The 25488-nt window shown below is 32.1% G+C and overlaps 2 protein-coding genes across 2 annotated transcripts; one reads left to right on the top strand and one right to left on the bottom strand.

Annotated features, from left to right (window-relative positions):
- Window positions 1-217: 217 nt before the first annotated feature.
- LOC112710474 (isoleucine--tRNA ligase, chloroplastic/mitochondrial) lies at window positions 218-13116 on the bottom strand. The gene is made up of 23 exons (XM_025762709.3): window positions 13032-13116; window positions 12451-12938; window positions 12055-12253; window positions 11784-11938; window positions 11602-11703; window positions 11368-11437; window positions 10008-10120; window positions 9783-9851; window positions 9451-9558; window positions 8734-8881; window positions 7338-7569; window positions 6916-7202; window positions 6668-6804; window positions 6411-6558; window positions 6007-6138; window positions 5496-5624; window positions 4982-5109; window positions 4702-4866; window positions 3649-3774; window positions 3146-3219; window positions 2750-2999; window positions 1940-2119; window positions 218-637 (listed from the first exon to the last, which is right to left on the bottom strand). The coding sequence occupies exons 2-23, from the start codon at window positions 12607-12609 to the stop codon at window positions 398-400; spliced, it is 3351 nt and encodes a 1116-aa protein (XP_025618494.1). The 5' UTR covers window positions 12610-12938; window positions 13032-13116; the 3' UTR covers window positions 218-397.
- Window positions 13117-21867: 8751 nt separating this feature from the next.
- On the top strand, window positions 21868-24842 carry LOC112710473 (28 kDa ribonucleoprotein, chloroplastic). Its single transcript, XM_025762708.3, has 4 exons — window positions 21868-22294; window positions 22367-22465; window positions 23370-23654; window positions 24422-24842. The coding sequence occupies exons 1-4, from the start codon at window positions 21983-21985 to the stop codon at window positions 24533-24535; spliced, it is 810 nt and encodes a 269-aa protein (XP_025618493.1). The 5' UTR covers window positions 21868-21982; the 3' UTR covers window positions 24536-24842.
- The last annotated feature ends 646 nt before the right edge of the window (window positions 24843-25488 follow it).

Raw genomic sequence — 25488 nt, 5'->3', positions numbered from 1 at the left:
ACAAATTCATTATAAAGAGTTTAACTTTCATTTTTTGGTTTTTCACAATATCTTTTAGTCTGGTCAAGGACTAATTCAATGCGAATTAAAGTTTCATTTAATTGTTTGTCACTACTCAATAAATTATTGCATGCACAAAGCGGAATTTGAACTTCTAACACTTGTTTGAGTAAGTTACTAAGCTGACCACTAGACCAACACAAATATTAACACATCATTGAAAGAACTTAATAATGGATTCGAACTAAATGATATGACAAATGATAATAATAGTAGAAACAAATCATGCAATTACATTCTATTAAAAATTAAATCCTCAAGGAAACTCAATTCAATATTTCAATTAGTAAACAAAATTGAAGTTGTTAATAAAAAAAAGGTCGACTTCCATGAAATCTTAACTCACTGCAGCAACTTCAGGAGGCATCGGAACGGCAATAACAGAATAGCAGCGGCCGCAAAGTGTAGGGTGGTCTGAGATTGAACCAACCTGCTCTGAATAATTCCAGCATCTTTCACACTTTGAACCGGTAGCACGCGACACACCAATCCATACTTTAGTTCCCTGAATTAGGCATTCACCACTATACGGTATATTTTTTACATTTTCATCATCCAATGAAGGAATAATCTCAGCCTGTATATTGACAATCAAACATTTAAGAACGGTAAAAAATCACCGGGTGAATTTGGAAATGTAAATGGAGAAACATTGATTCTATACAATGCTAATGCAAATGCTAGAATAACATATGGATAAGAAATAGGTGTATCTTGCATAACCAGAGATTCCAGATCTCCTTTGGAACATGGAAGCCAAACTTGAGCAATTTCAGGTTTAAACTAGTCATGTTGATGGACAAGTAAAAATTAACGGATACAAAATAAATCAATGACCATTTTAAACTAAATAGTAAGCAGGCATGTGCAAGTTTAGACTTGCAGAGTTTTAATATATCACTCAGATCATGGGAGATTAAGTTATAAGTAACTGTAATTTTCCACCTTTCTCTCTCCAAACACCATAAAGATAGTCAATAAAGGTAGCAAAGCAAAATTATAGGCGAAACCATCAAGGTTGGTTTTGAAACCTTATGGAATTGGATTTGATTTGATTTGTAAATCAATTTCTTTGTTTGGAATAGATAAAAAAAAAAAAAGAATTTGATTTGATTTGTATATCATGAATTTACTTTATAACTAAAACTAAAATCCCCTCCATTTTTAAATGATTTTAATGGAATTGAAATGATTCAGTATTTTGAAAGTGTAAAAGTCAATTTTACCCTCAAATATTATTTAAAAAGAAGGGCTTTGAGAGGTAGCCCGTCGAGCCTGGCTAGCAAACCCCTAGCCTGTACCCAACTCAGGCTGACTGCTGGCAGATCGCACGCAGCAAACCGACAGCCCGGCCGATCCACAGCCGTCCCTGGCCGACCACTGGCCAACTCCCCGGCGAAATAGTGGTGGCACTTCAATAGTAGTGGAGATTTGTGTAATATAATTGGAGAGTAAAGAATAAAAATGTAAAAATATACCCTCAAATCAATCCTCATTAATCCTATAATTAAAATATAAAAATTGATTTGTCATTTATTCCAAACACAATATTTGATTTCCAATTCAATTCAATTCCAAAAATTTTCGTTCCAAGATTAGGCTGCCTGCATTACACCCTTTGGATGCAACCTTTCTCCAAACCCTACATAACAGCAAGATGCTTGTGTGGTGTGCACCGGGCTGCCCTAAGGGATTTGATTAAAAAGTGCCCTAATCTCATGTAGCATGGACTAGCTTTCTAATACTACCAAAATCTTAAGAAAAGCATCAAAATATCGTTGGTTGTCTGCAGCATCCTATAAAAATTGCATTTTCATTGGTCCTTAGTCAATTAGTCACTTAAAGTTACATGCCTTGTAGCTGTAGCCTGTAGACATACCTGAGATGTTATGAATAGGCGATGCAATGTATCAGCATCAGTTGTGGCTTCACAAAGTTCAGATAGTTGGGATGCCAGGCTGGCATCAGATGAATAAATGTAAACCTTCGCATCTAAACTAGCACCAATTAGTTTTCCGGTTCGAGCAACCTCCAATACTCTATTCACCTCCGTTCTTAGCTGGTAAAACAAGACTCCATTTACCAATAGATTCACCAACATAAAGATATATCTAATAAACAAATTAACTAACTCAAACATTCTATAAAGATTGAAGAAAAAAAAAAAATTTTGAGCTACTCTCTTCAATTTCTTTTCCATTTATTTTGCAAAACTGCAGGCAAAATCAGTAATAATTTTTTTTTAAACATCAAAACAGGACATATGAGAGTCCTAAATACACCCGATGGTTATGTATTATTTCCTTCTTGCTAAATTGTGCTAGTCCATAGTTTATGTACTTCAGTATATGGAAAAAGTGAACAGAAGAATCATATCAGCAAGAAAAAAATTGAAAAGCAAATAGAATTTGATGCACTCACACTGTAAATACGTATTGTTGAAATATGAGAAGAGATATTTGTGTGTTTGGACACTTTTTTAATGTGAGAAAGAATTTTATCCTATTGAAAAAAAATTCATTGTTTTTTAAAACTCAATACTATGGTTTGGAATGATTTAAGTATATTAGTGGAATTGAATTCAGTTCTTTAGTTTGGAATGAATCTTAACTAAGTTGAATTCTCATTTTAGTATATTCTCATTATATATATATATATATATATATATATAGAGAGAGAGAGAGAGGACCTCAAGAATCTTTCCCCAAAATTCAATTTCTTCAACGGGGATGTCAAGCCATTTTTCATTCAAGGCAGGCCATTTTGCTTCAAATACATATTTGGCAACAGAACCATACTCAGTTGTGTACTGAAACGGAAGATTCTGCCACACATCCTCAGATAAATGGGGCAATATTGGTGCTATTAGTCGTACAATTGACAGGAGATGAGCTGCAAGAACTGTTTGGCAACTTCTTCTTGTATAACTTGTTGAACCACTGCAGATCATCATGAAACAAATTGTTTTATAGGACAAAATGGAAACACAATAAAATGCAAAACAGGCAACATCTTTATGTTATTATCTTGTATTGTAAATTTGCGATACTTGCATATATGCACAACGGGAGAAGTAAAAATTTACCCAACGTAAAGTCGATCTTTGGCAACATCAAAGTAAAAATTTGACAGGTCAACAATGACAAACCTCTGCAAAATCTGTAATGGGAGGAAGATATGTAACTTTTAGCAAATCAAACAAAGAAATGAGAAAAATACAGATAAATTACATGAATGGTTACATTACAAAAAACTTTTTTTTTTCCCAGGGTATCCACCTCCAGACACAGTGACTAATCCCTTTCTTGCGGATCATCCACTTAAGGGAAAACAGCTGGCCATAAAATGCTTTCTTTGCCCAAGGTGGGATCAAACTCCCAGCCTCTTGGTTAATTGGATTAGCCCTTATCAACCCAACAATCATTTTCATGTACAATCAGCACATTTGACACTTAAAGTTATTAGAGTACATGATGGACCTGAATCTGTCATGCTCTCCCACACCAATATATGCTTTAGCATTAGCATAAACATATTTCACACAGGCACGCATGCATAATGGTATCACCAGGATCTAAAATAAATCACCTGAAATATTTTGAAAAACTGGTAATTTTCATAATTCCCTTGAATGGTTTTCACAACATTTTCAAGCTGATAGAGTGCATGCTTATCTATCCTGGGAAGCTCATGGTATGAAACAGTATAATCTGCCTGTCAACAAAACAATTAATGTCAGAAGTATGAAGAAGCGAAAGATGTATACAGCTATCGGCATACATAAGTCTTCCAATTTAATATAATAAAACACATTTAGTTACTTGCACTGCGTTAGGAACCAGCGAGGTAATTGTAGCATTCTTATTGCTTTATATACTCTCAACTCTAGTATTCTACCTTTTGGTTAAAGTTTATAGAAGGGTAGATGAGAGTGGGCTAGGGATGAGTGGCATTAGGAAAAATATCCAAGCTGAACTAGCTGATGTGGAAAATCATGGTAGGAGAGAGAATGAAGAATGATTCTGTTGCAGTGGGGAAGGGCAGGGTTTTGGGAGAGACCAGGGTCGCTCAAACACCCTGAGCTATTTCTTTCATTTTGATCATAATATACACACATTTCAGAGAGGTCACTACCTCACTGATATTAACCTCGTAGTCTGTACATAAACTTTTCATTGTATATATAATCCCTTTAATTTCAGGGTTCATCCTTTACATAGGTTTTATAAATGTGTATAAGGAGAGGCAAGAGGTATCAATTCAAAAATTACAAAATTCATGAATTAGGAGAGCAGGGGCTCTCTCAGAATATCCCTAAACTACATCTATTTAGATTACAATTACTTTTCTTAGTTTTCTTGCTATTCTTTAATCCAATCCTACCAAATATTATCAATTTTACTGGCATCGACTAGGGAATAGTTGGTTATGAATAAGACCGAAAGGAACCAGTTGACAAGTTAGCCATTCAAGAATTAAGATGTCATTCTTATACCCCATTATACATCCATCAGATGATAATACACACTTCTCTTATGTTTCTTGTTATTCTTTGATTCATCCATCATAATATTTTATTGTGGGCAGTAATTCCAGGCAAGTGAGAAACAATTTCACTTCAGCCACAGAATTTGAACTTACTTTCCAGTCATGAAGATTTGCCAGGAGGTATCTTAAGGAACCCCTCAGCTTCCTGTAAATCTCCGACATTTGACGAAGAATCTGAGAGCCAATCATCACATCACCGGTGTAATCTACACTAGAAACCCAGAGTCGGAGAACATCAGCACCATATGCAGGTGATTCCTGATAAAAAGGTAATATAAAAAAACAATTGAACCACAATTTTGATCAAGGGTAATGATAGAGTTTAATACAGTTCCAGAACTAAGATTTCACAGAACTAATCCACATAACTAACCTTTTGATTTTTACCTCCTTCAATCACACTACGTGGATCCACAACATTACCTAAAGACTTGCTCATCTTTAAGCCTTTCTCATCTAATACAAATCCATGTGTTATAACAGAAGAATATGGAGCCTTCCCTGTATCAGAAAAGAAATGACAGAATCAGTGCCTAAATGGTACAAACATACCAGATATTATGATTTATACATGCCTTTGTTACACAAGCATGCAACAATGTTTGTACATCTACATGCATATTTTATAATAAGAAGGTATATGCATTCTTGCAAACCAACAACTATGCTAGATTTATTGCACATTGTCTTATTATTTGAGCTCCTAGTTGATTTGTAGGCTTTATCAAAGCTTTATCACCTTTATAAGGACCCTCTATAAAAAACTAGATTCAAGTATAAGCAGTCACAAGGGTTTGACAATGTCAATAAGCGAAATAATGTTTCTTCCGGTTGTATCAAACAGAGAAGTAGATTGTCATATCATAAAAGAAAAAGCAATATATTACCTGTTGTCGCTACACTTGTTAACAACGAACTCTGAAACCACCCTCGATGCTGGTCTGTTCCTTCAAGATACAAATCTGCAGGAAAACTAAGGCAGTCTCGTTTTCTCAAGACTGAAGCCCAGGATGAACCTGAAGTAAATTTAAGATTATAGTTAAATAATAATTAAAAAAAAAACAAGAGCCAAATTCAAAGGAAAGTAGATACTGACATAAATATGGACAACTAAATGCCAGCATAATTAACTTGGATAGCCATCATGGGCAAAGACTCTATTAGAAACAAAGGTGTATTACCCAATAAACATACCATTAAGGCCATGAATCTGATTAATATCTAAGTTTTAAAAAATATGTTTAGTAGTTATACATCACCACTGACAAACATTAGCAAGCCATTACTAACTTACTATAGTTACAGTACTTTGCCTACAGGAAAGTATTAGGAATGTGGAGGAACTTATAAAACAATGCACCAGTCATGGTTAAAAATTGTTTTACACCAAAATTGTACCTGAATCAAACCATACATCCATTGTGTCAGTTCCCTTCTCATATTCTGCTGCTCTGTCTCGGTATTTAGTTGGGAGAAGGTCCTCAATTGTCATGTACCACCATGCATCACTACCCTTTTGGGCAATAATGGCTGAAAATGAATTTTAGGATGCATTAGTTTCATAGGGCCAGCAAGCATTATAAGAGTATATCAATTAAGCAACTTCGGAATATTTATTACTGCATATAAAACATTAAGAAAATAACATCTATATATATCTTCTAATTATTGAAATAGTACTTACACCCAAAAAAAATTTTTTTTGGTGGGGGGGGGGGGGGGTATAAAGAAAGAATAGTGCAAACATCAACTAGAGAGTTGACAAAAAGGAAAACATGAATTTATCATTCTCTTGAACGCACATTTTACATGATTGATTGTTTCTTTATTCATGAGAGGTTCTCTAGATTGCAGATGATAAAAAACAGGAATCGGGACACCCCACGTCCTTTGTCGTGATATACACCAATCAGAGCGATTGGAGGTCATTGCTGAGATTCTGTTTTCCCCCTGAGAAAGACAGCAACAAATATGATAAGCAGCACATTTCCAGCTGAACGAATTTACAAATATCAAAGGAGCAGAGTTATATAGGAATATAAACTTTAAAAAAGAGTACCTGAGCTGGAACCCATTTTACATGGCCAATAGCACCCATAGCAGCATCACGAAATCCCTCTACTGATGCAAACCATTGCTCCGTTGCTCTAAATATTGTCGGTTTTTTGGTTCGCCAATCATATGGATACTTGTGTTCTAAATCAGAAAACATAGAAGAGACCAGATGATGATGATAAATGATAAGGTCTATAATAACTATTCTCAGCACATTAAGAGAGTTTGCAAAGAGTGACAGGAAGAACTTACCATATGATTCTTCTAGGATAAGTGACAGATTTTCGTCCAAATATTTCACAACAGCAGTGTTACCCTCACCAAGAACATCAAGCCCACTAAACTGTCCAGCTTCTTCAGTGAATATCCCATGCTCATCTACTGGTGAAACAATGGGTAGCCCATACTTCTGACCAGTTACATAATCCTCTTGACCATGTCCTGGAGCAGTATGGACTAATCCTGTTCCTGTTTCTGTTGTAATATAATCTCCCCCAACTACAACTGGACATTCCCTGTTATCTACCGGATGGATGTATCTGAAATCAATGTCAAATCATGCCCTTAGTGCAATTTTTTCCCCATTAACAATAAAGAGAATACATTAGAAAAACAAGTAGCAGGTGCAAAATAAAATCAAAGAAATCAACTGTTCATTTTCATATGCTAACAACCTGTAGTTTTCCAAGTCAGAACCCAAAACCCTTCTCTTGATAACAAGCTTCACACCCCATTTTGCCTCTAACCTTGACACAAGCTCTGAAGCTACGATGAGACATGGTATCTTCTCATCCTTTAAAATATTTCCAAACTTTTTCTTTTTATTTTCACCAGAAGATGAGGCACATTCATCTAACGACTCTACTTCAACAACAGCATATTCAAGCTTGGGATTTATTGCCACAGCTGAGCATGAAAAAATAAGTAGACATCAAGATGAGACAGAGTGGTATATAGATTAAATTTAAATGAACATGACAATCAAAATTATGAGTACTTGACCAGTAACTGTCAATTGAAAGGTTCCTACAAAAAATTACTAGAAAAGACCCAATAATAACAGTATCACCAACAAATTCAGATGATATTTCTAAAGAGAAGGTGCACCCAAACAATTCTATTAATTTCTTCTTGCACCTTTTTCCCATAGGTAATCTAGATCGGAAGAAGTAACAATAATTCCAGCAGAAACAGCGCAACCGTTTTCCCTTAAGTCTAATTTTAGTGAAATCCCAAGTGAAAGATAAAGAATTACTTTCATATCTTGGCTTGATGAAACTAAAAACGGATACAAACAAATATAGCAGCACTGCACAATCTGTTGTAGGACATTATAGGGTTATATTTAATCCATGATGCCATCTCCAATGAGAAAAAGCTAGGCTGCCACCGTTGTCGTTTTTGTTGTTGACTAAGCTGGACTATATTTATGCTCCTTTTTCAAATTCAAGACATTGCAGCTTAGAACTGAGAAATTAGCATAAATACAAATAGTATTGAGGGTGGGGCCATTATGAGTATAGAGCAGGGACACTTGGTTGAGTTGTTGTGTCCACGTGTCGGACACATTTACATACACAACAATCAATGATACCCATCTCGTCCGACAGGGCATATCTTCCACGTCCAGCTGTCTTAATAAAACATAAAAGAAAACTTCTTTGGACATGCCTCAATTCACCCAACTACAACCACATGCAGGCGTATCCAACCTTATTCTTTAATTATATTCAGGAAATGAGTTAAGAAATAATATGTATTATTGATTATTAATATAAAAAATTATCTAAAATGTTTTATATAGTTAAAAGAGACAAAAAAAAGTATCGAAAGTGGTATGTTTGTATTTTAAAGTCAATAAAATATCAAGATATCACTATAATTTATCTGAAAAAAAAATTATGCTATACGTATGCTATGTCCCTGTATCTAACAAAAATTTGAATTTAGTGTACCATGTTGTGTCCTGTCCAGTGTACGTAATCACTATCCATGCTTCATATTTATGACTAGCGAAAGCAATAATAAATACATCCACAAGTTATGAGCGATGAGAAATGGAAAATCTACCTGCATTGGCAGGAATAGTCCAAGGAGTTGTTGTCCATACAGCAATGCATAAATTTGGAAATTCATGTAGCAGGTCATTTGACACAAGAGGAGCACTGACAACTCTGAAAACGGCGTATATACTTCTTGAAACATGCCCTTCGGGATACTAAAAAGAACCAAAAGAGGTGGTAACAAGAATACACTAGCCTCACCAAATCAGGTTCTAAAGAAAACTACAAACAATCAAACCCATGTAAACAGAAAGACAGAATTTGTGTGGAAACATGTTTAATTGACTATGGATTATGCAACTTCCACGCACACTATACAACATCATTTTACTTTTACTTGCCTTTGGATTCTACAGAACACTAGTGATAGACATTAGACCAGAGGTTTTCAACATAATAATCATTCAAACGGTAAAAATACTCAAAAATAGTTCCCCCATGAAATATGTGATATCAAGTTAGTCCTTAAAGCCAGATTTCTTCTCTTCTTGTTATAAAATTTCTTCTTTCATCACCAAAAATAAAAAATCCTTCAAAGATTTTAGACATCAACTTGCTTCCTCGATATTTAAGTAAATCAATCGAGTCCTTTAATATATATTTAAATCAATATGATACTCTGATGGTTACTTTATATATGAAGGACCAAATCAATGTAAAAATATTTCAAGGTGTACTTTAATGTTCAACATATCTTTTGACAACAGATTAACATTAAAATTACCTCCAATTCGGCCTCAGCAAGTGCTGTCTGCGAAGAGGGACTCCAGTGAACAGGTTTTCTGCCTCTATAGATATAACCTTTCAATACCATCTCACCAAATACTTCAATCTAGGAGAAGAAACATTCAAACAATATCACATGAAGTTGGGTGTACAGAAATATCAAAGCAATCTTAGCAGTCTAGTATGGTCTTGTTAGAATGTTTTGATATCCAAGCTCTAAATTCTCAGGTCAATAATACACCATAATAGCATCCAAATTCGAAAGTGTTGAATTCTAGAATTTCTTTTAAGCCATCTAAAATGGTAAAAGAGAAAGGCTGTACCAGCTACCTGGGCAGCTTCATATTCTGGATCTAGAGTAAGATAAGGATTGCTCCAGTCTGCCCATACTCCATAGCGCTGGAAACATTTAGTACCATGTTAAAGGAATAAACATTTTCTTAACAATTACAATTTAACATAAATTGAAAAATTTGCAACATGTCTATGATGCAGCAAGTTACAGCAAAATAATGCCATGGAAAAGACAAAGCAAGGTGGCAACACAGAAGGTACCTTAAAAGATGACATCTGATTTTTAACAGTTTCTTTGGCAAATTTGGTTGCCTTTGCTCTCAATTTCAATGGTGTAAGATTATTTCTTGCCTCCTGATCCAGTGACTGCAAAACTGAAATAATTCAAAACGATCATTCTGCCAAAATATGTAATTGGATATATGGGTCAAAATGTATACCAATGTCAACTTATAATATACATAGGCAGATGAAATAAAAAGGAGCAAACAAGAAGAAAATTTAGGTACATTCAAAATTCATTCTTTTATCCGATATCATTTCAACCCTACCTATTTATTTTGGAATAAATCAATCTATATTTGTTTTGGTAATATAAATATATCAGTCTATATAAAAAGCCAATAAAGAAATCATCAATTTTTACTATATTGAAGACGGTGAAAATAGTAAGCAGAGCAGTACACTTAATTTTACCTTTTAGATATAAATTATTATTTACCACCATTCAATGAAATAAGCTAAAGTTCAAATGCAGTTTACTTCTCAGTCCTTTTCTATTTCACCTAGTTTGTCAAGTTTATTAATGGATTTATTATACAGCTTAGCAAATGTTAAGGCTGTGTTAGAATCCAAAAGAATAACATCAGGCATCAAATCATTTTTCCACCCCTAAATATCTAGTCAGTTCTCAACAGACAACTACTTAATAGTGGGATTATGTTGATATAAAATAAGGGAGGTCTATGATACATGAAAAGAGGTGTGTCATATCATCTCACTCCAAGTTGTCAATGTAATCCAATCATTTATTCTTTTATGGCTATTTTTCTATAACCCTGACTAGCTCACAAGCTCTGGTCATATCAATAATCATAGATAAGGGTTCCCCAATACAAAAGCAAAGCAAACAAAAAATTTATCTAAAATGCACAGCTTTCTAATTTTTCAACATGTTTGCGAGGGAAAGTACCCTATAAAGATCATGAGCTTTACACCAAATAGATGCTAGGCATCTAATCCTATCTCATAAAACATGCTTGTCAGAGGAAAGGCTAGGTTAAAAGACCTCCAATGGTCGTCCCAAAAGTTAAATTAGACCCATCACCTACTGTAAAGGAGAACAAGGGCTAGAATGAGTAGCATCGGAAACAGAATTAGATCCCACCAATTCCTGTCCATACAAATGGTCTTCTGATAACTTGATGCCAAAGAGATTGAGATTCTAAGGGAAGAAACCATAGCCATTTTGTTGTCCATACCATATTACAATAAGAACTCTCTCTATACGTTGACAAGTGGTAAATAAGTTTAGAAAGTACTAGTGCATTACTTTTCTTGAACACAACCAAGAATTAGGACCAGCTATCATGGGGACAGTACTGAGAGAAATAACACTTGCCTTTTAATTCAATTGGTAGGCCATGACAATCCCAACCAGGAACGAAATGAACTTTATAGTTTTGAAGGAGCTGACCAGAAATAAAAGTACAAAAAAATCTTAGCAAAATATTTTATAGTGGCAAGTGGACAGCAATTTAGGATACAATACACATCATAAACAAGTATCAGGTGGATTTAAAATACACTTTATATACAATGTGACAAAAAAAATTGCAAGAAAGAGGAAAGATACCTTATAACGATTTATAATATCCTTCAAAATTTTATTTAAGGCATGGCCAATGTGCAGATCACCATTTGCATATGGCGGACCATCATGGAGAATGAAATTTCCCTGATCATTGTTTTATTCAAAGTATGTCAATAAGTTCATAAAATTGCTCGGTGAAAGCTAACCGAGTGTCGATAACTTACACCAGTGTTTTTATCAGCAATGTTCTTTAATACTTGATTTTCGTCCCATATTTTCTGAAGTTCAGGCTCCCTTTGTGATGAATTTGCTCTCATGCCAAATGTTGTCTTGGGAAGATCAACTGTGTGCTTGTATTTACCATCTTCTTGTGTGACTCCTAATTATATGACAAGTATTGTAATTAACCTTGGATATATATGCTTATTCTCTTTAATTAACATGACAAGCAACAATAATTTAAAAAATCATGTTGTGATATAACAAACTCAGTACCTTCGGCAGCCTTTTTAGCTGCCATAACTGGGCCTCTTGATCTTCGCTTTGAGGAACAGAATTCCTCCCCTGAATGAGTACAGTAATTTGAAATGTTTGTGTTGATCGATACTGCTTTAGCTAATGAGACTCGTGAGGAATGAGACAAGCTATTAGAATTAGTTCTCCTGGAGGATGAACAAGTAGTTCGTGAAAGCACCTGAATACATTTTAAAGCATATCAATAACCGCTCACAATTCATGATCGAACAGCAGAGTCAATAGAACACAGGTTTGCCAAATTAAAACATGAAATTAAGCATCGCAAGAGCCTTAATGTTTGAGGAAACGCTGAAGTGCGAAGGCACAAGAATGAGTGAAAAAGTGAATGAAAAGGAAATGCAAGAAAAACGAAACCTTAGAGAAGTCATGAAGGAAGCACGGTAGTGGCGGTTGTGTTGCTATGATACAGCGGTTATGCATGAAGGGTACTGAAGGCATGGTGGTTCGCCAGTGGGTAATGGTGGAAGGTGAAAATGGTGACGTGGCTCGCGGCAGAAGGACGCCCTTCGTCATGGAGAAGGCCGGTGCCGCAGGGCTGTGACCTGTGAGTGACCGCTGTGCATTCACAGCTCGGAGACTGGGCAAATGGAGCCCGCGGGCAGAAAGAGAGGTGGACGGCCGCAACAAGGGAGTGAGAATGAGAGGATGAGGTGTAGACACTAGACAGTATAGTGGTGGGGGCTAAGGATTTTTCCTTTTTACGTTATTTACTTATTTTTGTGTCAAAGGTTTGAGGCAGAGAACAAAATTAAAAAAGAAAAAATGCAAGGGATAATATTACAGATGCTGCTAACCAATTTGGTCTGCCAAGAGGCTAGTTCATCCCTTTATGCCAATTTGGTCTGCCAAATTTTAATTTGTAGTAAATTAGTTCTTGACACACTGAATTCAAAATTACAGTAAAAAAAAAAAAAAATTGATCAAGAATTACTCACAGCAGTGGATGATAAATTGAATGATGAGCCACCAATAGGTGTCACTTCGGAATCAGATGAGAGTGGTATATTGACTCTGACGACCAAGAAAATTTGAGATCCAAAAAATACAATACAAATAGGTCCATCTACTGTACAAATGCATTTTTGTACAGATTTACAGATTTTGATTTAAAAGCGTATCATTAAAAGTATTGTTTAAAGAGAAAGTATTACCTTTAATCGTTAACTTGGCTCTGATACCAATTTTTTAACTTTGACTTTTCTTTTAATTTCTTTTTCGAAATTTTTATTAACTCTTCATATTTTACTTTGAATAAGTTTATAATTTGTATAGGTGCTTTATTTAAAGGATTTTGATAAAAAAAAAATATTGATCATTTTTACTAGTTTTGATTTATAACTTTTCAATCTTGTTTTAGTTTATAATATTCTTTTTTGCATGGATTATTGTATATAAAATCTTTTATCTGTTTGTCTTTTTCTTTAATATAATTTCTCAAATCCTCAATAACTTCTTTTATTTCTACACTTTCTCCTGTTTCTATATATCTGTTTAATTTTTCAATTTCATTCTCCATTTTTTCTTTCAACAGCTTTAATTCTTTTAAGTCATAACATAGTTTTCCAGGCATTTATAAATTTTTTAAGTTTAATTCCAACTTGTTTATATTTATTCTTATTTCTATCCTTTCTATTATAAGATCATTAATTTCAATCTGAAGATTGTTTAATTCCCTTTTATACTCCTTTATTTTACCTTTTAATTTTCTCTTCCTATTTCTTTTAATTTTATTTTCTGGTTTTTCAATCTTTTTATACTTCATTATTTATTTTAAAATTTCTGCAAACTCTATCATTGATTCATCACTATTTTCTAGAGATTCTATTAATTTCTCTAGCTCTTCAACTTCTCTTTTCAACTTGTCATAGATTATTTTTAGGGCTTCAAATGCTCTTTGATTTATTTCAGAAAACTGTAAATAATTCAAACGATTTTTTCTTTCAAATAGCTATTGTTTCTTGTCTTGATAAGTTACATATATTTCTTCTTTATTTATTGTCATAATTTAGTGTTTAGGGTATCATTTAATTTTTTGACCTTTTTTGTTAGTTCTTTTATTTCAGAATTTTCTTCTTTGATTTTTAACTTAGATAAACTTAAAGGGCTATTAATTTTAGATTCTCTTATTTGAAAATTCGATGAAACTAATTTTCCTGATGGTTCTTTTAATAATAGAACTGGGTTTTCAATAGTTTTATATTTTGGTATTTCTGTTTTTACAATTTTCTGAAATAATTTATCAACATAAATTCTTTCTCTGTTTTTAAATATTATACTATGATGGCTATTTGTTAAAGCATAATTTATTGCATATGTAATTGAAAATGGTTCATCATCTTGTTTCATTAGATTCTTTCTGTGAAATTTATAAGCTAAGCTTATAGATCTTCCAAGATTTTCAGTTGATAAAGGTATAGCGTATCCAAGATGGCCATTGAATTTAACATTTACATTTGCCAAGTTTCCATGAACAATTCCAATTATTTGATCTATTGGGTCATCAGTAATTCTTTTATCACAGATTGCTAAGCTTATTGGTGAATTAATTCCTTTCATATATGTAGATTTGATTAAGACTTGTATAGTACTAATATGGATCCATCCAATTTTAGATCTTTTTTGTTGATCCTTAATTTTCTCAATCTGTTTACTCAATTCTTCATCATTTATCAAAGCTATTTCAAGTTCTCCATTGGCGGATTTTATCTTTATAGGGGCTTCAAGTTGAATTTTTCCATAGTATATTATATTTTTTCTATTAAAAACTTCTTTTAAAAGATTTTGTTTATTAAAATTTTCATTTGATTTGAGATTTAATTCTGTTTTTAGAACAGCCTGTTTTTCATTATCTAATAAGGCAGATAATCTATAATAGTCAGATTCTTCCGTTAATTCTAAACTTTCTAAATAATTCATAACTAAGAGATTAGGATAAAGGCGTACCTTTCTGGAGAAAAACTTCCTTTATTTAGAATATTTTACATAAGATGTTTTTATCTCCAGAGGGGAGATTGTAGATACTAACTCCAGAGGGGAGTTTAGAATTGGTTTTTCCTAAGGGAATTCTTCTTTAGACTATAGAATCGCCTCGGCAGCTTCCTCCTTGCTCTCCTAGCATATGAGTACTCTTAGCCTCCTGCTTTCTATTGTCTGATGCCGTCTACAATTGCCTAAGCAACCTATTTATAATAGTTGGGTTTGATGGACAATTCCCATCCTTACCCTTCTTATGACGTCATTGCTTATATCATTGTTTGCTATCTTGCACCAGCTACATCGTTGGTGCTTTATGACCTAAGTGCTTACTTCACTACGCAATAATGTTGAGAGATGCTTCAGATGTGATGTCCTTCTCTTTTATCATGTGACCCTCAGATGCATTGTCATCTTCTTTCATCATGTGAGTTGATTCCGTTTCATTATTGCTTTCTTCAGATAACTCTGAGACACATAGCTGGCACTTGTGGTCTTCTCTGTCTTTTATCAAATAGCAGAGATTCCTCTTTATCCCTTCAGGGAGCTTTTCTAAAAGTCCGGATAAGTTGTAGAATGCTGATTCAAATTCCACCAAGAGTCTTATCTCTCTTTCTTCAATTTCATTTCTTTTACTGGATACAAGAAAAGTATTTCTACTTTTATAATTAATCCTTGTATGAGATTCCTTCGTTATTTTTTTTGTTCTTTCAAAGACCCTTGCTAATGTACTGGCTAGCCTTCCTTCATGACTGTAAATTGTTAAGTCTTGAATCTGATCAATTGGTTGAAAATTTTCTGGGAAGACGGATATGAATATTACTTGGTGTGCTGGAACCAAGCATTCTTCTTCTTCATTAAAAATAGGTTGACTGTTTGTAAATTTTAGGGATATATCCCTTGGATTTACGTTGTCAATCATATTTTTAAATCTCTTTACTGCATCAACGAATCCTGCAGGAAACTCACTAATAATTTTTAGATCATTAAAAATTAAAATTGTATCAATTAGTCCATACTGGAAAAACTGATAGGTATCAGATGGGGAAGCCTCTGGAAATATAACCAGTTTTGTTAACTGTTCTTTGGCAATAGGATAATATCCCAAAATTACCCTTTTTCTTCGGTCCAATTCAGGACTATGTTAAGGGTTTCTCTGATATTTGATCTACAGACCCTTTTCTTTTCCTTTATTTCAGCCCTTGTAGGAATGTTTCTTATTATCCCTGTTCTCTGGGTTTGAATTGGAGTTTTATCTGCTCTTTTTAGGGTTTGTTCTCGATGAAGAGCTTCATATTCCCTGAAGGATTCCTTTGTTGCTTCCACTGTTAGAAACCCTCCTTTATGAATTATCCTTGATTGATGTGTGAATGGTGCTACTTTTTCCCAGGCATCATATACTCCTTTCATGGGGCCATTATAAATTACATAATATTTTTTATCTTGGGTAGATTTTTTGATAATTTCAGCAATTATTTTATTTTCTGTAATTTTTTCTTCACCTGATTTGTTCACCACGCTTAGCTGGCTGAACTCTGATGGTTTTAGTTGTTGTGTTGATTTCATTGCTTCGATGGCCTTCTTGAGGGATTGGATCTGTGTCCTTATTTGCTGACAATGCTTGCATTTTTCGAGTTCTTGTTCGTATTTTTGAATTTCTTGATCTAATGCGTTGTAGACGAACTCCATTCTCTTATTAATGTATCAGTCGTCCATGATCAACTTTTAAGTTATATCGTATGAAACCTGTTAAGTAACTTGAATCTGTCCTTAATATAAATTCTTTGGGTAGTAAATTAATTTTTCATTTCTTAAGAGATTTAATTGCTGCTAGAGTTTCCCTTTCATGAGTAGTATATCTCTGTTCTGTTGGAGTAAAAGTCCCTGAAATATACCTGCAAAGTAATTCCTTTGGGGGATATTTAGAATCTAGTGATTCTTTTTCTTATTCCAAACTTTTTATAGCTTTCTTAGCTTTTAGACATCCTGACCAGGTTATGTCTGAAGCATCTGTTTCTACTATTAAGTAGTCATTTTCTTCTGGAATATAAAGTTCTGCAAGTTTTTCACATAATTCTTTAATTCTTTGAATTTGTATACTATCTTTTTCATCCCATTTCCATACTTTTTTAGTACTTATTTTTGGAAATAAGCTTTTAGTGTATTCTGTTATATTCTTTAAAAATCCCTGATCAGAAATATAATTTATACATCCTAAAAATCTTTGTAATTGTTTTCTATCTTCTATTTTATTAGGAAATAAATTTACCTTTTCTAGAACATTTGGTTGAAGTTTTAGCTTTCCTTGAGTGGATAGAATTAATCCAAGAAACTCTATTTCTTGTTTTGCTATTCTTGCTTTCTTTTTACTAAGAACTAATCCTTTTTCCTTACATTTTTCTAAAACTATTAATAATTTTTGAAGATGATCTTCTTTATCCTGTTTTGTAAAAATTAGTATATCATCAATGTATACTAAAATAAATTCATTTAACTCTTTTAGATTTTCTTCCATAAATCTTTGATAAATACCTGGGGCTTGTTTTAATCCGAATGGTAATACATTCCATTCATAGAGCAACACACTTGTTGATTCTTTTGTTGGGCAAGTAAAAGCAGTTAATTTCTTTGTTTCTTCGTCTAAACGAAGTTGCCAATATCCTGATTTTGCATCAAGAGATGAAAACCAAGTTGCTCCTTTGATTTTTTCTAAAATAGAGTCTTTTCTTGGAAGTTTATGAGCATCACCAATAGTTGCTTCATTTATCTTCTTATAGTTAATAACCATTCTTCGTTTTCCCCTTTTAATTTCATTATTGTTTTTGACATAAAAGGCTGGAGCCGCATGAGGACTTTTACTTAATCTTATAATTCCTTTTTCCAAAAGATCTCTACATTCTAATGAGAACTCTTCTCTATCTCTTGCGGAATAAGGAATTTTATTTGGAACATTTATCTCTTTTGTAGGATCTTTTAATTTAATGCTTACTAATTCGTTATTTGTATTTTTAATATCTAAAGGATTTTCAACACAAATTTCATCCAAAAGTTCTATCTTTATTTCAAGATTATTTTTTGGAATGTTTATCTGAAAGTATAAATTTAAATAACATGTTTCTAATATAGAAAATATTTTAAATTTTAAGATCTTATCTATAGTAGTAGTTGGTATTTTTATACGTTTTGATTTTTGATTTATTGAAGAATCGTGTGGAGCTTTTAAAACTATATATGTTAATTCTTGAATGAATGGATGATATAGCTTTAAAAAGTTATTTCCTATGATAAAATCCATTCCAGAATCTAACATATATATAGATGGAACAATGAACCTATAATTTTGAATAAAAATTTCAGCCATCTCTGCTTTTTGGTCAATTTTATGTATTGATTTGTCAGCTATTCTAACTCTTAATGGTTTCTTTAATTTTTTCCAATCAAATTTTATATTTGAACTAGCAAAGTATTGTGTTGCTCCAGAATCTATAAAAGCATTTATAAACTTTTCTGTTATTTTTATAGTAATAAATATGGCATTATTACTCAGTCTCTGAGTCTGTTTCTGAGACATATTCAAAAATATAGTCTAAGTTATCATCAGATTCCTCTAAAGGTTCCATGAAACAAGACTTAGTAATTTCTATTTGTTTAGTAAGATCCTTTTTATCCTTCTTTTTCGGACATTCATTTGCATAGTGTCCTTCTTCTTGGCAATACCAACACTTACAGTTTTCTTTTTTATTCGGGCAATAGTCACTTTTTTGTCTTTTATTTTTATTGTTATTTCTTTTTCTAAAAGACCTCTTTTTTCTCCAGTTTGGATAGTATTTTCTTTTTCTAAATTGATATTTTCTTTTTCTTTGAAAATTTTTATTAAGCCCATATTTTTGGGGTATCTCTTCATTATCCTGACAGTAAATTCTAATTATATTTGCAAATCTTTTTTGAGTTGCTTCTTGCATACAACGTTCTTTTATTTCCTCTCTAATTGCAGAGGTTGCTCCACCAAAATTATTTTCAATTGTCCCTCTATTTATTTCTCTTATAAATCTTCCCATTATAAATTCACTAGCATGATATGGAAGTTTTGTTATATACATACTAAGATAATGATTTTTATCTTCTTTTAATTTGTAATAATGTATTCTATATTCACATATATAAGACTCCACATTACATAGATCATATATCTGAATATTAGCTAAATAGTTTTTTGCTTCTTGATATTCTTTATTATAGACTTCTTGTCTATGATCTATAATATTTTTTCCAAAAAATTCTTTATATAGAATCATCATTATATATAATATCTTATCATAAGCTGTTGTTTTTGTTGCTAAATCTTCTATTATTTGGTTTTCTATTGATGTCATATAATCTCTTATAGTTCCTTTAGTATGAAACCCTATGTAATTCCAAATATCTCTTCCAGACAATTCACTAAGCTTTGGATTAGTAAAAGCTTCTAATAAAAATGAATTCAACCAATTTTCGAAAATTTCTTTTTCATTCTTTTTACAGTCTAAGTCGAGCATTCTTTCTCCTTCCATTTCTTGGATTTTAGGAACGTATTTTGATGGTATTTTTGTATATTTTGAATCTTTATTTATAAACCCTTTTTTGAAGGCATAATTATCAAAACCTGTTTCCTATTTAAATTGAGATTGATTATCCTTAGATGTTCCAGCTTCATTTTTTACTTGTATTGGAATTGCTGGTTCTTCGTCACTTGAATAATCTAGAATGTGTTCTTCATTTTCTATTTTTTCAGAATTTACTAATTCTTCTTCTATTTGAAAACCATGTTCCATAATATTATTTTTTTGAGCTATTTTTAATTGTTTAAAAAGCATTGTAACTTCTTCTAATTTTTCTTCAATATTCATAATTTCAATGGTGGTTTTACTTTTAAGTCTGTTATGTTGATTATATTTTGAAATTTTTCTTCTTTGGGATTCTCTTTTTCCTTATTTCTTTGAAATTTTATGGATACTAATATTTCTTCAAGCATATCTACTATAGAATTTAATTGTGGGTTAAAAGTATGATAAAGATGTGGGGAATCATTTCCATGGTAACATTTTTTAGAAATTCCATGTGAAAAATAAGTTTTTTCAGGTTTTTGAAGTCCTTCAATAAAACTTATAGTAAAGTAAAGATTTTGAGAAAAATTATTTTATATTGATTTTAAGAATTCGGTGTCATTACAATTGACATTAGTTAAAATCATTAATTTTTGATCTATTAATTTTGATAACTTAATTATTTCTTCTCTTAAATCTTCTAATTTACTTTTTTTCATTAGGTGACGCTTTTCTTTGTGAAGAGTTACGGTTTTAGATGAAAAGTGTGACTTTAGAATGTGTGGTTAAGATTTTGCCACGTAATCATATCTTTAAATCTGTACAGATTTAGATCTGTACCATATAATTTTCCATACAAATATTAGGATTGAAGAAAAAACCTGGAAGAACAAGTATTTATAAGGAATGGATTCTTTCAATTTTTTTTAATAATTGAGAGAGTAAAATGTGATTTTTTATTATTAATTTTGTAAGTGGAATTAAGAATAAATATGAGAGAGAGCAATAAAAAGTTAGATATTAATATTATACTTTATATCTATGATGCACGGACACTGACACACATATACGGACACGAAATATTTTAAAATGTTATAAGACACGGAAATATAAAGTACTTTTTAAATAAATTGTAATGATATTTTGATATTTTATTGATATTAAAATATAAATTAATTTTTTTATCATTTTTAATATTTTATTTTAATTATATCAATTATTAAAAATACTTTTTTATTTTAATAAATAATAAATAATAATATATACTATATTTAAATTTATTTCAAAATTATATATTAAGAATAAAATTGAACACACCGATACGTGATAATATTTAGGTATATTTAAGTGTGTCCACAAAAGAATTTTTTATTATATTTTTTATTAAGATACGATTGGATAAAGCAGATACGCGTGTCAAACGAATAAGTGTTGTATCCAAAATATAACGCAGACGCAAAAACTGAACAAAGTGTCCATAACAATTGGATAAATATTCTTAGACCCAACTTAAAAATTGGATCGTAACACCTTCAATATTAAAAATATGATTTAGAAAAAAAAATATATTATCGCTATCTCGGATTCTCAGTATAAAATATATCCATCTATATTAAAATTACAATTTTTTTCATAATATCTCTAATTTAATAAAATAAAAATTAATTTATTTTATATCTAAATTTCATTTAAAAATTTATGATTAAACAACAAATTGATATCTATATAAATCATAATTCAAACTACCCACACTTATTTAAATAGACGAATATATTAATTATTAACTATTAGATAAATTCAAATTGATTAAAAATACTATTTTAAAAGTGTAAAAAAAATTAGACTTCATTTAGGTAAGTAAAAAATAATTTTTTATTTTTAAATTTTAACTTACAAAAATTATAATATTAATATTTGATATCATCTTTAAAATTACAGTGTAACTTTTTGAAAAAAATTATTTAAATTGTTTATAAAATAAATAAAATTAATTTTTTATAATGAAAATTTTCTATCACTCTCTTGTTAAAATAAATATTTTTATAATTAAAAATTAAATATAAAATAATTTATTTATTAACTATTTTTAATATAAATTTTAATATTTTAATTTTTCTTTAAAAAATTTAACTAACCTATTTATCGAAACCAATCCTTAGTAATTAATAATGGAATCAAATTAAATTATAAAAACCTCTACAGTAATGGTAATTTTAAACAAACAAATAAAATAGTCACAAAAAAAACAAATAAAATAAGATAAAATAAAATCCACGCTGCCCTGCCCTGTTCTGTTATCCAAAGGAATTCAACCCTGCCGCGAGAAAGGAATGAAAATGGCAGCTTTAGAATCAAGTCTGAGAGTGTTAGCAGGAGGAGTTCATCCTTCTTGGTGCACCAACAACAGAAAAGCACCCCAAACCATATCCATAAGGCTCCTACGCACACGTGTCTGCACCTCTGTTGCTTCTTCCACTTCCACTTCCACTGCCACTACCCCTACACCTTTGCATTTCCAACATGAACTTCTCCAGCACACCACAAACCTCAAGAAGCTTTACGCCTCTAACTTGCCCTGGTCACTCTCCCCCGCCGACGTCAAGGCTCTCTTTTCTCAATGCGGAACGGTTACCGATGTTGAGGTTCTCTTCTTTTAACTTCATATGCTTTCAATTTCTCATTCTCTCTTTATTTTAATTGCTTTTGTTATGTAGATGATAAAGAACAAGGATGGTGGATTGACTGGCTTCGCCTTCATTACCATGTCTTCTGCCCAAGAGGCTCAGGCTGCTATTCATAAATTCCACTCTCTTGTAAGTTGCTTTGATTGTAGAGATTATCTTCTGTAAATGCTGCCTCCGAAATTTTGTATCTGTATAATCAGTGTCGTAGTGTTATGCGAAGTTCCCAATTAGGGTTTTAGATTTCACCCATGGATCCTATAACCATATCATATTTGAAAAGCCTTGGACTCACATATCCTTGCTTTGGCAAAGTCCTTTGAACATGCTACAGGTATGTTTAGGGTAGGTTTGGTTTGCTTTTCTGTATTCAGAATTTTTGGAAGAAAAGAAAAACCTGAAAACATAAAATATTGAAAATGGAAACAGAAAATGAAAACATGAACCAAACTTATCATAGTTTGTTGCTTTATTTTCTATTTTCATTTTCATAGTTTTGTATTTTCAGGATTTTTATGAATAAAAAAGAAGTGTGTTATGTAAAATTGAAAACAGAAAATTGAAAGGCAATCCAAATAAATTCTAAAATGTTATTGGGTAATGCTTTTGCATATACATGTCTGAGGTTAATGATAGATAAATACAACATAGTGAAAACCAGTCTTATTCATCTAGCGGAATTTGGTTACATGTATCATATGATCTATTTGAACTCTATCAAAAGCCATATTACAAATATCCATTTAGGTTAAGTTATTTGTTAGTGAATTTACAAAATCCAGATTTCCAATAATAATAGGAAAACTTTTTTAATTCAGGTATTTGTTGGTGGTTTCTCCTAAGAGTTTTTCTTCAGTTTCCTCTTGTTTTGATTGTATATGCTTCAGTTCGATCCAATCAAATAACTAGAGCATCTATTGGTCTTCTTTTCACATGGCCGATGACTCTTCTAGCTCTCTTCTCACATCAAAGGTGAATGATAAGTAAATCTAAAAGTTTTGCAAACAATGTTGTTGACTCAAATTATTCTATGCAGCAAATATCAGGCCGGACAATTAAAGTAGAGCTTGCAAAGAGATTTAAGAAACCCCGTCCTCCAGGTCCTCCTGCTGGAGAGACGCGTCATAAAATTTATGCATCCAATCTTGCTTGGAAAGTAAGATCTGGCCATCTCAGAGAATTCGTCACTGAGAATTTTAGAGAACCAGTTTCAGCCAGAGTTGTGTTCGATAGTTCTTCTGGAAGATGTGCTGGGTATGGATTTGTTTCTTTTGTTACAAAGGAGGAAGCAGAGGATGCCATTTCTTCTTTGGATGGGAAGGTGATTATAGACCTATAGTTGTGTTTAATATATTAATCTTTGATATGCATTATATCGATTTATCGGGGAAAAAAACTGTAGAAAATATCTTAAATCTGAAATTGTTTGACACACACCCCTCTACATGGGACACATGGGATGGGGTGTGTGCAACGTCCAACAATTTCCATGAATTTATCTTTACCGATGTATTTTTCCTGTTGCCAACTTTCTGTCAATACACCTCTTAAAGGGCTTTGTAGTGAAACCCCTAAGTCTGAGCATCAAGTAGAATTTGGAATGTGTACATTGTCACATTGTGCCATCAAGGGATCTACTGCTTTGAAAAAAGCTAGAATACAATGATTATTGGATTCGATTTTAGATAACAGTCACAGAGGGACATGTTGGAGTCCTATGGTGTCTTTGGTTATGTACGTAGAACTACTAACTGGAAGAAGAATGATGAAACCGAACAAAGTGAATGAGATTGTAATATCTCTCTCGCTGTTGGAGATTGAATTAAACAGGATATGTATGATGTATTGGCTAATAAATACTAAACTGTTATAATTGAATACTACCTAACTAATGTCTCTTGCTTGTTTGAGTTCTTTCTTCTCAATTAAGCTTTTAATATTTTGGTCCATGGAACTTAAGAGTTTCTGTGTTCCTTGTTCCTTTATCTTTTAAGCTTTTTGTTTGGCTTATGTTGCTAACTTCATCATTACAATTGTATAAAATTTCTGTTGAAGGAAAATTAGTTCATGCTTCGGTGTTTGATGCAGGAATTAATGGGGCGAGCGGTTCGCCTAAAATTTAGCCGAAAGACCATTGAAGAAGCTGATACTGATAGTGGCAAAGAAGAGCAGGGTTATCATGATCAATTGGAAGCACCATAAGTGCAATCATTATTCACTTAGTGATCTTTTGCAATGGAATACAATTTCTATTCTTGGTGAATTAGAAACAAAGTATTCCATGGACGCTTAATTATGCTGCATCCAAACCATTTACGATATCAATAAGATATGGTTAGTTGTAAAGTTTCATAATTCTTCAAGCCACGAACTGTAAAGCAAGTAATATTGTTACCTTGGTCGGTTGCATTTAATTCTACTTCTTTAGATAGAAATACAGACATGGAAAGATGACAACGATAAATATTGGCTCCAATTTTAAGTACATAACATGCAATTTTTTTCTTCATCTATGTTTCTACAACCAAAGGAGTCCAAATAGAGCTTTAATGATGATATTCTGATAAGTGGCTTTACAAAATCGTAAGCGCAGAACAAATAGCACTGCACTCTCCACTAGTGCAAACTACTATGTCTGTTTGAAATATTGCATTTTCTAGTCTTCAAATTTGATATCGCTATATGATTTTTACAAATTATCTTGCATCGTTATAGAAATTTTTCACAAAGTGACATTATTGTTTAGGAATAACATATTATAGAGGAGTGACATTATTGTTTTAGGTATTAATCGCTTGTTTACCTTTATAACCAAATGTAATTCATATATACAATGAAATATTATAAACAACATAATTAAATTTGATTCACATTTATAATAACAATAACAAAGTCTTATCCTCTAGACGAGATTGACTACATATACGTCTTTAGTAAAACTATTTACACATACATTTCCTTTGACTACTTTCTGTATAGACTTTCTGGGTTTTTCTTTATTTTTGGTCATTTATTTTTCTTTCATTTGATCTATCCTTCAAATTGGATACTCTACTAATTTTCTCCCTACATGTCTAAACTATTTAAGACGAAATTCTATCATTTTTACGGTAGACGCTATTTACGTATTTGACTCCTCGTTCGTCTAAGCATCA

Source organism: Arachis hypogaea, chromosome 9, assembly GCF_003086295.3.
Source record: "Arachis hypogaea cultivar Tifrunner chromosome 9, arahy.Tifrunner.gnm2.J5K5, whole genome shotgun sequence".
NCBI classification, from domain to species: domain Eukaryota; kingdom Viridiplantae; phylum Streptophyta; class Magnoliopsida; order Fabales; family Fabaceae; genus Arachis; species Arachis hypogaea.
Note: the sequence above shows the minus strand (reverse complement) of the source record. Positions and strands in the feature narration are given on the sequence as shown.

Coding starts and splice junctions, on each gene's coding strand:
- LOC112710474 (XM_025762709.3), bottom strand. CDS start 12,609: ATGACGAAGGGCGTCCTTCTGCCGCGAGCCACGTCACCATTTTCACCT. Junction 9,852..10,007: donor ATCAGATGTCATCTTTTAAG/GTACCTTCTGTG, acceptor AAATGTTTCCAG/CGCTATGGAGTATGGGCAGA. Junction 9,559..9,782: donor CAGAATATGAAGCTGCCCAG/GTAGCTGGTACA, acceptor TTCTTCTCCTAG/ATTGAAGTATTTGGTGAGAT.
- LOC112710473 (XM_025762708.3), top strand. CDS start 21,983: ATGAAAATGGCAGCTTTAGAATCAAGTCTGAGAGTGTTAGCAGGAGGA. Junction 22,295..22,366: donor GAACGGTTACCGATGTTGAG/GTTCTCTTCTTT, acceptor TTTGTTATGTAG/ATGATAAAGAACAAGGATGG. Junction 22,466..23,369: donor TTCATAAATTCCACTCTCTT/GTAAGTTGCTTT, acceptor TATTCTATGCAG/CAAATATCAGGCCGGACAAT.